Genomic DNA, 12076 nt, shown 5'->3' on the forward strand with positions numbered 1-12076 from the left:
GAATTAGTCAGGGAGATTGACCTGATTTCTAGACTGCAGTTTACAGGCGCTACTTCTTTTAGTTTTTGCAGATGTCCAGCTTTGTCTCACTAAAAAGCTATAGTTAGCATCACCTTTCTAAAACACCATTGGGGTCTGCTCTTAAGATGGCATTGGGGTCTGCTCTTAAGATGGATCCCATGTTCGTGGTGGGGAATTTGATCAAGTAAAGAGGGTCATGGGCTACAGCAGTCTTAATAAACTTCACTTGTTCTAATTGTTCTAATTTGTAGGCTTCCAGAGGTGAGGATGTGTCCTGAAATAAAGTGGGATATTGCAATTCCTCCACAGTGAGATTAAGACACTTAAGATTATCCGGGACCTTTAGTAAGATGGTGAGAGACAGACCTCCGTATAGCTTTGTTCTGCTGTTTAATAACCACCTTCCGTCTGATGAGTTTTCAACTTGATGTTTGTTTGAGTTTGGCTGTGTTTTGAGCGCTGCTACCACAGTATACTGAGACTGAAGTAAGCTAACATAGGAAAGATCTCATACATGCATTAGAAATTTCCGCAGGGAATGCTCCATAGTTATAAGTTTAATTTTAAGAGTGCTATGATCCTGTAAAATCAGGAAATTATTCTCCCAGTAAAGCTGTTTAAAATATTGCTTGCATGAAAGGGAACATTGTAAGATAAGTATTTGGGTTGTGTATATGCGACTTTTTGAGTGATTCTTTATTTTTTGGTCCCTGACCTCCTTGAAGGGATAAAGGAGACATATATTTTGTATATACACTACTTCCTCTGAAAGTAGCTGATAAAAAACCAAGTCTGGCCATGCTGAGTCATATCACAGGTCCATCTAGGCCAGTATCCCGTCCTAAGTTGGCCAAGAGTGGATATCTAGGGTAGAGAATAAGTGCAGGGAAAGCATATAAAATGACTCCGCAGAATGTTCTTGTCACCTTTAGTGATTTGTGAATTGAAGGCTTCCTAGGCTGAAGATGGAATATTTGTATGTAACTGTGTAATGGATTTTTTTTTATTATTTTTAGTGAATTTGTCAAGTCACTTTTTGAATCTATCTAAGCTTTTAGCATCTGCAGCGAAGACTTCTTCAGCTTAACAACTTGTATGAAGTTACTTTTGCTTGGTCTAGCTTGTCTCCTGATGAACACACGTGTGAACAAGGCAGATGCATTTGATGTAAGGCTCTGCCACACTTAATTGCAACATCAGGCCTTGCACTGAAATTCTTGCAGGCTTTCCTCCTAAGTTTGTTACTGTTGCCTCTCCCAGTCATGCTTCTCTGCCGGGTCTTAATTTTCATGTCGGCTAAATAATTGCTGCTATAATGCATCATTTTTTAAGCTGCCTTAAAAATAAGGAGACCATTTACCTGCGAGTGCTATTGACTGTAACTATCTTGATGCCAAATAGAAGGAACAGCTAGCAGAACAGTGTGTCAGAATATACAGTGGGGCTTATTAGCCTCTTTAAGCGTGTTTTTTTGGATATCTTTTTTTTAAAGGCCAAGACTAACTTTATGAAACTATAAAGATTCTCCTGTATGGGCTGGATGAGAGAGCAGTATGCAAGAGCTGATTTCACACTTCTTCATGCTGAGGTTGGCCAAGAGACGGGATTTGGTCCTGTTGTTCTCACTGTTTCTTTCTCACAGCTGCTTTCATTTCTGCTTCACTTGCTATTTCTAGGAAGCCAGTTTTACAGGATCTTACGATTGCTCAGCTCTCTTTCCTGTCTTCATAGGAGAGTGGTGCAATCATTTCCTGACATCCTGTACGTTTCCTACAGGAAAAGACAATCTGAAAGTTCTCATCTTCTCGGTCACTATCTTCAAAAGTATGTATCTTGACATTCTACGGTCTGTACATTTTAAAGCTAAAAGCGATGCAGGTATGTCAAAGTTCATATCCTTGGTCACCCTTTGAATCAGGAACAGCTTTACTGGAGCTCAAGAGAGATATAATCCTGCCATCTCTCCTCCAGTTCCCCTTAACACCACTTAACTTTTAACGTGCAGAAATGATGCTTTCTGCTGTGTGTTGGGGAAGAGACGGTAGTGCCTTACCTCTCCCCTCTGACCACCCTTTGCCACCTCCCTTCTGTAGCTACATTAGCAAATTCAGCTCTAGCAGAGGGCTGGTTGCAGGCTTTAATGCTAGTCAAACAATATTTACACTACATTTTATTGATTTAGAAGGAATGACGATAATGCGTAAGTTAAAAGCATCATTTAAATGTGCTTATGTTTTCTGCAGAAAGGTAACTTCTTCCGTTCTTTTGCCCTTTCTTTTGTGATGCTTCCCGGAGATCTAGGTTAACATGTTACGTCTTGCCATGGGTGTAGACAATGCCTCAGGGTTACTCTGGTAAACCCTTGGTCCGTAGGCCTGAACGTGTTTCTGCAGTATTAGTACTGCCTCAGGAACACATTTTTGATGTGTCAACACCGCTTTGTGCTGCTCCTGTGATCTAAAACAGCTGGAAATTTGTCTCAGGCTGTAATTAAATTGGCTTTTGGTTTGGCTGCATCACTCTGGCTACACCAGAGCATATCCGTAAACTTAGTTCTGTAATTCCATAGTGCCAAATGGCTGCTCTTCACGGTAGTGCCCCGGAGGATTTTGTTCTGTTTCAAAGCCAGTGAAGATTTATGTGACTCCTTTAAATAACAAATGTGTTATCTTTGTACACATGTATTATAACATTGATAAAGGAAAGTGGAATAGTGCGCCGGGGAAAGCAGTTCTACCTTGCCTGACTTTGAGTGCTCATAGACTTCCGTGCTCTGTCTCTCCTCTAGAATTATTTCTTGGAATTACTTTCCACCATTAGTCGCTAGACTGAAATCTTAGTATGCACATGCATCGCTAATGCGTACATCACGTACCGTGCTTTTTGGGTGTCTTGCTTCAAAGTGAAAAATAGTGCGTGGCTAACTTTCTCTGGAAAACTCCTAAACTTCTTTCTATCTGTCTTTGTTGCTGCTACCACCCCACGTCCTGGATCGCTAGCTGATGCCCTGTGATCCAGAGCCTGCGTTGTGCTGTGCTTGCCTTCATGAAGTGGTGCCAAGAGACCTTCAAGAGTAGGGAGGGGATACCTGCCTCTGTACCTGTGTGTTAATGTTGGGTTTTTTATATTTTTGTGATGTTGAGGGTTTGGGACGGTCTATAATTAAATGACTTTTCTTTAAATAACAGAAGAGAAGCCAGCCTTTGAAGAGATTTTGGCAGGGATTCTCTCTGCTGTGCAGTCTGTGGTGACGTGCAGGCAGGCTGGGTGCAGAGCATATGCAGAGCTCACTAGTGGCTTAGGGATGGTCAGTTCAGATGGTCTGGTGAGCATAAAGGAGCCTGAGAATGGCATTAGACTTGCTCATTAGGAAGAAGAAGCACAAATGTTGTGCTGCCAAACACAGCATGTACTTTCTCATTGGAGAGCTTTCCAGTTTCTTACTCCAATACCTGGCATCTGAAAGGGCTGCTACCCCATACAGATGCAGGACTCTTTTTCTATGAGAATCCGGAGCATTTTGCAGCACTTTCTTCTGAATTTCTTTAATATTCGGTTTCTTCCTGTTTCTCCTCTATCATTTTGATTGTACTTTAGCAGACGTTGGATGATATGAACATTTCTCAGCAGCCCTCTTACTGCATTAGTCTGCGGCTCCTTTTTTCCATGTAGTTATCTTGTATATCTAGAAAGAAATCTTCTTTTGTGAAGATCTTTTGAGAAGATCTCTTTGAGATCTTTTGCTCATGTTTTGTTTGGCCATCCTCTATGTCTTGCCCTTTTGACATACTTCTGTCCGCTGCTTCCTTGTGCGCACTACGTGCTGGTCATTTCCTACCTGCCCTTCTCAGTCCTTTTATTGCTGGGGAATGAGCTCTTTTCTCTACTTGAGCTCATCATTCACTGGTGACATTTTTCTCCTTTTAGGGCCTGAAGAAGTGTGACGGTTGAATGACCAGCTCTAGTCTTTTTTTCCAATTTGGTATTTATGTTGTTAATCTTATTTAAGTATGAAGTCAGAGTGCTACAGTAACACTCATTTTTAGGAAGGAAAATATTTCATATTTTGGGGGAAGGACGATAGAACTGCCAAGAAAGCTTAATAAAACAGCCATGCTTAATAAAAGATCCGGCTGACTTCTAAAGCCAGAAAAACACCTTACAGGAAGAGTCAAAATGCATTAGGAAGATCTTTTATTAGTCCTGTTTCAATTCATTTTCTTCCAGGAAAGTGGAGTTAATGTGTATCTGAAAGTCATTTTTGTAGAAGAATTGTAACCAAAAAACCTCAAAACAAAATTAATTTCAGCATAGGCTGTCTGGAGCTCCCTGAAAAAGCAGGAAAAAGGGGCATGAGGCAGCATGCAAACACCACAGGAACAAGATATCCCTCTGTATTTTAATTTGATCATTTTTAGCACTGTGTGTATGCTATGAGGAGGACTAATTTATACATGGCTGAAGCCCTTTCTAACCATCCCCATCTTCTTTGCTTGGCTGTTCATCACAGTGGTAGCGTCTGTAATCCTGGCTCTGTAAAGGCCCTTCTACCCTATTCAGATGCTTTTAGGCTTATTGAATGCAATACCTGGCAAACCTTTCTGATTTGTGGTGGATGTCTTCCAACGAAAACCATAGAAACTGCCTGTGTAGCAGCTGCTCTGTTCAAGCAAGACCTTTTTGCCTGGTAAAAATAACAGCTCTTGCAGCATTTGGCATTAGATTGTCTTTGACTTGTTGGCTGTCAGGCCCAAGAGCACCGGACTCCTGCATGGTATAGCCGGTAATTGTCACCCTTTTAATTTGTGCTGCTGACTTGAAGCATGGTTGCGTCTGCCAAGTTTATGCATGGAGCGAGCTCAGGTGTTTGCAAGGTGAGTTTGCCTTCTTTTCCAAGAGACCGGTTCCGATTTAGTCATAAGCAAAACCTGTGGAAATGTAGCATGTACTTCTGCCGTGACCTGTACTAATTTTGTCATTCCTTCCCCCCGCCCCTTTTTTCCCCAGATAAATGGCTCATTTAAATTGGGAGCTACTAAAATACTCTCTGGCTGGCAAATGCAGTGCCTAGCAGCAGTCATCAAGGACGAACCAAACATGAGTGGAGGAGGGGAACAGGTCGACATTCTTCCGGCCAATTATGTGGTCAAAGATCGCTGGAAAGTGGTGAGTAGCTCCGGCTTTGTGCTTCCTTTGGTGGCCCAAACAGACCTCCTCCTCCTCCTGTAGTAGGATAGAAACTTGCCTAGTTAATCTTGGGCTCCGGCACGCAGCAGCGGAGTGGTATGTTTTTACATGTTAGTAAGATACTGCAAGAAGATGGTTAATATTGCTCTAGTGTTTTTTAGACTGTCTGGTATTTTTAGAAGGCTAAACCTGCCGAGGATTTCTAGGTAGGATTTGAACTGTTGCAGCAGGCTGAGTCATCTTTTAGTAAGAAACTTAGATTTCGAGTTACCCTGGTAAAGAATACTACAGATGTGCCTATAAATAAATTGCATTACAGTAAAATAATTTAAGAGCAAATGTTTAAGGTTGGAATGTCAGCTACTTCGAAAGTCAGAAATTCCATAATTAGCTTGTTGGTACAACTTCTGCGTAAATTTATTAGGATACTTCTTAAAATTGGATCATCACATGTTAAGAGTTTCAGTTCTTCGTGAGACAACTGTCTCGCCTGTTGTGCAAGCCGGATGGGGTACACTGAATTAGTAGCCATTTCATCTTTTATGTATTCATTGAATGCTGTAGATCTCATTATCCATTTAAATTTATGGCATGAGTTTGCCGTTTAAACTCAGCTCTTTGTTTCTTATTGCTGTTGTATATGTCAGATAGATGTGGGTTTTTTATTCATGCTTTTACCTGGTGATAGGAGAGAGAACTATTAGCTTGCTTCTACAGATAGGGTTTCAGATTTAGTTAGATCTTGATTTTTATTACTTTTTTACAGACTGCTTAATATTTATGACCAAAGCACAACTCCGCTAGACATCATGGGCATCTAGGCATGCTCATCACTTCTATAGATTGGACCTGGCTGTCTTGCCTTAGGCACCCAGCAGATGAGTGTGTGCTGAATGATGGCTTGTGAGCAAAGACTTCAGCAGCTTGACCAGAATCATGCAAGAATGCTGTGGTAGAGACATGGGGAGAATCTCATCCTCTAGACATGCATTTCATTGCCACCAGATTTGTTCAGAGGATGCAGTTCCTCTTACGTGTAAGGCTTTCTCTTTAGTCATGAAGTGGTATCTCAGGGATGGTGGGGGAAGTAGCATTGTATTGTCACCTCAGTTAAAGAAACTAGAATATAACATGTGAAAGGATCATGTACCTTTATACTTCTTGAAATTCTGTATGTGTTTTCTGAGAGTTTTTGTTTTCTGGCTTTAAAAGCTTTGCTTTTAAAAAGCTGGAAAAAAAAAATTAAATCCCACGTGTGCCACTGTGTCCATTTTTAACTTGGATTGCCAGCAGTGTCTGAAACATGAAACTCGGAGCAGAAGCCTTGCCTGCTTGAACTACAAGTGATGTGTAGTAGTAGCACTGAGTCGTTTCTCTGTGCTCACTAGCTATGGTGCAGCTGCCCTGTGAGTTTTGCAGTGGGCTGTGAAGAGCAGAGGACCAAAGAGACTCAAGGACTCCGAACTCCCTTTGTTTCCAGGCTGTGGGTAGGTTATTTTCAACAGCCCACTTCAGACCACTTACTATCCTTTCGTTAGACTTGTCTCGTGCCTGTATCTCTTTGTTGCCCTGGACAGTTCCACCTTGCTCTGTTCTCGTTACTCCCCCATGGCCTGCCTTTCTTCATCCTAGCGTTTTGCTCCTGCTTTCTCCACAGCCTTCACTTTTCTGTCTGCCCTATCCCTGAAAAGCCTATTTATATTTAAGCAATTCAAACTGCTCTTCATTCTCCATGCTTCCTGAGAGCAGATGGAGAATCTCCATCTTCTCTGTAATGAGGTACCAAAATGGAGACAACCCCTATCCCCCTCCCAAAGCTTTCTGGCACAGCTGAAGGAAGGTCTTGCTGTGCTCTTGCAGCTCTGGGCTGGAACACGTATACGTGTTTTGGCAGGATGGTACATGTGCAGGTTAACTGACATATAGGACTTGAAACATGCTCCGTGCTTACGGAATTCTCGGAAAATACTGCTTGCAGCTTTTACCTGACCCTCCCTGCAGAAATGGAAGTTTCCTCAGAGCCTAAAATTTGGTCGGATTGGTGCACGTTCTTTGCGAAGCTGAATTTAGAGGCTCTCCTGATGCTAAGGCATTGCTTCAGGTGCATGGTTGCAAATACTCATTCCTCTCCATTCTCCTTTACCCTAGCTAGCTTCGGCTTGTACCACTCTTACTCTTCATCAAACTTTGAGTTTCTCCTTCATAGGCAGGGGTGCTAAAACTTCTGTAAGTGATGGGAGTATTTTTTTAACAGAGTCTAAACAAAGTAACTTTGTTCTTGGAAACGGCAGAACTCTTAAAAGTACCAAAAACTCCAAACAAAGCCTAAAATATGCTTAGTTATGCTCATAGGGGAACATTTAAAACTAACTTTAAATTTGGTAGAGGCACTAAACGTGGGATTCAGTGACCATTGTTGCATGAATCTGTGACTGGGGACTGCTAGAAGCTCCACCCACTAACTCTGCCTTAGAAAACACAGAAATGTGCAGCTATATTTTCAACAACAACTACCTCTAACTGGAGAAATAGCCTTTTATGTTCTATGATGTTGGCTCACAGTAGTTTTCAGTACTGCAGTGAGGTCATTACCCCACTTGAAGGCCCTGAGAAATTACATGACTTGCTACAAGGCGTAAATAGCAATGAGAAATTCCAATTCCCAGCTCTGGATAGAGCTGGGAATTTGGCCTTGTGCTTGCTGAGTTGTGTGTTGTGAGCCTTCATTGAACAGTCATTTCTGCCCCCCCACCCCCAAAAGTGCACGCCCTTTCGGCAGGCCTTCTGTGCTGTCCCCTTGCTGTGCTTCACGTTGGTGGGAGACCAGTCAGAACTGTGAGCTCTATGGGGCTCGAAATAATCTGGAAAAATATAAAAATACCTCTGTTGGCCCAAGGAAATGGATAGCATAGATCAAGTGACAGATGAAAAAGGGAGTATACCTTAAAGTGAGCATACAGCCGTAACATCAGTAGTGGCATTTTTTTCTTATGATAGACCTTTCTGAATCCAACCCATAGCATGCAAGCCGGACAGTCCAAGCTTTGCTGTGATGGATCCTGCTCAAGCAGGTGTGTGGCATATTTATGTGATGCAGGGGTCCAGCTGCCAGAAGGTGTTTTGTGTAATTTGTCCTCCCATTGCGACTGTCTCTGGCTGGGCATCTGCTTGAACCTTGTAGTTCTTCGGTTGGCATACTTCCAGTATTGAGCCAATTTCTAATTTTAGATCGGTGTAATGTATTCCTTGAATTCCTTTCCTCCTCTCCTCCTATATGCTGGCTGACACAGTTTTGACAAATGAAGGTGTTGGTTCTCTGCAGTTAGCCTCTTGGTAGTTCATTTTCCTGTCACTCCAAGTCAGTAAAGTTTGGCTGTCTGACAGTAATGATATTTTTGTTCTTATTTTTGTTTGTATTTTTGGAGAAAGGCATGGACAGGGAGTGCTTATGCTTTTTATGAAAACTTTTGGACTTGAAGAAGTAGTCTTTTGAGTCATCATTCTTTACTTGCAGATATTTTTGATGCTTTGACTGGATGAAATTTGGACGGCACTGGAGGTACTGGAACCGTGTGACTTTTGCTGAGACCCCAGAGGGTGACTTGATCCACACGTGCTCCGAATGATGTCAACCGCTTTATTCAGGGGAGGGAACAAAGTCAAACATAACTTGTACTTGCTTTGAACTAGGTATAGATGTTAAGGCTGAATGGCTGTATCTCTTTATTTCGCCTAAACGCTTCGTACTGGGGATTCACAACTGCGACTTATTAGCAAGACAGAGTTGGCAGCTCCTGCAATGAGCTGTGAATACAAGTGGTGACTCCTGTACACGTGTATGCTCTTTTGTCAGGTGTAATCCATGCTTTGGTTTCTGCCAGGTTTCTGAGGTTCTTGAAGTGAAGTTTTGCTTACTTTGCTTCTCCTGTTTATTTTGGAAACCTTGCTGGAAGGCCCACAAACTTTTGTGGACTCTGCACCTTGTCCTGGTCACAGAAGCCATTTAAGGTTCCAGGAGGGAACCTGGGACAAGGAAGGTGCTTTGTCAGTCTTGGGGCCTGTTTTGGTCTCACTCTGTGCAAAATTGCTTTAAGTGGGCTTTGGCAGGTCTTCAGATGATTTAGAGTGTGGCTGGTTGACTTCTCCTTGACTGGCTTCTCAGTTCATGCCTGGTTTATGTAAGTTAGTTTTCCCCTGAGATCAGTATAACTCCAGTCCTCCTAAGCAAGTTGAGTGGACTCTGAGAGTTTGGTGAATGTAGGTCCACTCTTCCTTACCTGTTGCGAGGTCCACTCTTCCTTATGGAGGTCCACTCTTCCTTACCAGGTGAGGCCTGCTAACCATTTCTGGATCAAGTAGCCCACTGAGCTGGGCTGCAGGAGTTGCAGGCTTGAACACACAAGTGCTCCTGAAAGGCAGTCACAGTAGTCACTGTTTGACCTTGTCAACACTAGAAGCCTGTGGGTGACAGCTTTGACCCTGGCTGAGTTCACCATAAGTCGCTGGTCCCTCAGTCTGGATTCAGAGCACGTGTTCTTGTTCATGACCTTGCCGCCAATCCTGAGACTGAACCACTCGTGCCTTGGTCCTGGAGCGTTTTCCTGGGAAGGTCTAGTCTTTATATAATATCCTTGGGAGGCAGACTTTGTTTAGAGCAGCGGTGTCTTATACACTTGCTAAATAAAAGATTAAATTTGTAACTGAAGGCTGGTTTTGGTTGGGGGGGTGTGTTGCGTTGGTTTTTTGAACTGTCCCTCTGTGAGTACTGATCTCTGTGTAGAGGGAAGGCTGTGTGTTGTGGTTGTTTTGGGTTTTTCTAATAGGCTCTGGAGGATTGTGCTGCAAGAGTCTTTTCAGGACAAATCCAAAATATTTCAGGTTATTTAAAGGAGACTTCAAAGGGAGCCATCTGTGTCCTGTGTAACTACTGATACATCCAGGGGGGCTTTTGGGAGTAGCTTCCCCCGTCAGGACGTGGCTGTTTTGTGTCGGTAGTCCTGAGGGACAGTCCGGTTTGGGGAATTCCTGGAACCCCCTAGTTGGAGACTGCCACACTGAGGGGTCAAGTAGAGTGGCTTTTCGGTAACAGGGCCTAATGTGGCATGAAACCTCTTAGAATACGGAAGAAGCACTGCAATGAGCTGTATGGTCGTGTGGCCGTTAGTGGGATGCTGAAAGAACTGAAATCATGTCTGAGATGCAGCTTACTTAATTTTAGTTGTCTATGTGCAAGTCCAAATAGATACCTGTGTTTGACCAGATGAATTGTTCCCTTGACTCCACAGGCGGTAACGGAAACCGGGACACCCAGCTCACGTACAGGCTCCGTGCATTTAGGTAGAATGAATCCTGCTGGTGTTGTCAGCCTGTATCCGAGTCTTAACAGTAAATGGACTGGTGGAAGGTAGGAAACAGGATGAGAAGAGAATATTCCCAGAGCGGTGAGGCTTAGCATGGGCTGGTGACTCATGATTTACCACTTAGGTGAATCTCGTTAGATGTTCCCTTCTCTTTCTTGACTTTGTGTTTAATGGTTTCATTATTCATTTATTTATTCATACCCTTTGTGTCCAGCAGAAGGCTGCGCTGAGTTCACCTTAGACAGTGAACTCCCACAGAGTACCCAAGCAATGAGGAAATGCCTGTGTGGTAAGCCCCTGACCTCAGCCAAGACCTGGAGTTGCAGGATAACAACTTGCTCTGCAACAAAGGAAAGGAAATGGCTGCTGATGGCCTCTGGATATTGCTGAAAAATCGAGGGGGATGGCAGTGCTGCTAATGATGAATGGGACTATCTGGTGTGCTGGGAAAAGTATGCCGCAGAATAATTTCCATAAGAGGGTGAGAAAGGATGTGAAAAAGCAGAGGCAGCCTGAGGGCTCTTGGACAGTGAGGTGCATCCGTTGGCTGGAATGTGTGTATAAAATCGGTTTTCTGATTCAGCAGAAGCTCTGATCTTGATCTCATGTCATCTCACATTTGTTGCTCTGTAGACTTACATGGGTCCTCTGATTTCACTGTTTTCCCAGGTGAGCAGCCTCAATCCCTGTACCTTTCTTCCTGAACCCGCTTCTCTGCACACGTTTGCTTTTTCTGAGGTAGCAATCCTAGTCTGAACTTGGTTTTTCCAGGCTCCTGATCATTCTCTTCATCCCAAAATGAACCGCTCCTAACTCAGTGAGAGCCTCTAGCAGCAAGTGACTGATTTTGTGCGTCGTACATGACTAGACCTCCCTATGGATCCTTGCAGTGCTGCTATCCTAATCACATTACTGTGTTGTTCCATTTATAGTGTAGTAGCTTTGCATTTTGACTACTGCGTTGGATGTGGGAGCTGTCCCTGTTAAGGCCAGTGAATGGAAAAGGATCATTGTGTGCGTCTGTGCTGGCTCAGCAGTATTTCTCCCCAGATCCATTTCTTGAATTTGCAACCCAGCAAGATGTTTGGGTAGCCTGTGTTTCTTTTCCATCCCAGCTATTTTGTGTTACATTTATTACTGTTGACTTTTGCTTGTTACGTTACCCATTTTCCCACTGAGAGTTTTTTTTAATCATCTTCCTCGAAGTCCTTCCAGATCCCGACTAAACTTTTTGCCTACTGCAGCTTTTACTGTCCCTTTCCCTTCGGTGTCATTAATACGTCAGGCAACAGAAGATCTTGTGTACTGAATCCTGAGGTATTAGCTGGCATGTTGTTGCTATGCTGAACGTAGCATTGTTTTGATTGATAGAAAGATTTTTAATAGCCAGCTCACTTAGTCTGAGCTTCCGAGCAGAAGTAGGGCTGCACTGTAATAATTTATGAATAATACGTGGTGACCTAGTTATTGGGCTGTTTACTGTATGAATATGCCTGTTTAGCCCAGTG

General features: G+C 43.1%; 1 protein-coding gene across 1 annotated transcript in view; it reads left to right on the forward strand.

Annotated features, from left to right (window-relative positions):
• Positions 1-4844: 4844 nt before the first annotated feature.
• Positions 4845-12076, forward strand: part of TTBK1 (tau tubulin kinase 1) — a 95054-nt gene continuing 87822 nt past the window's right edge. Inside the window, exons 1-2 of the mRNA XM_009817764.2 lie at positions 4845-4895; positions 5029-5187. Of these exons, the coding sequence (XP_009816066.2) occupies positions 4845-4895; positions 5029-5187 (210 nt within the window). The remainder of the gene's footprint in view (positions 4896-5028; positions 5188-12076) is intronic.

The sequence above is a fragment of the Gavia stellata genome, chromosome 37, assembly GCF_030936135.1.
Source record: "Gavia stellata isolate bGavSte3 chromosome 37, bGavSte3.hap2, whole genome shotgun sequence".
Classification (NCBI taxonomy): domain Eukaryota; kingdom Metazoa; phylum Chordata; class Aves; order Gaviiformes; family Gaviidae; genus Gavia; species Gavia stellata.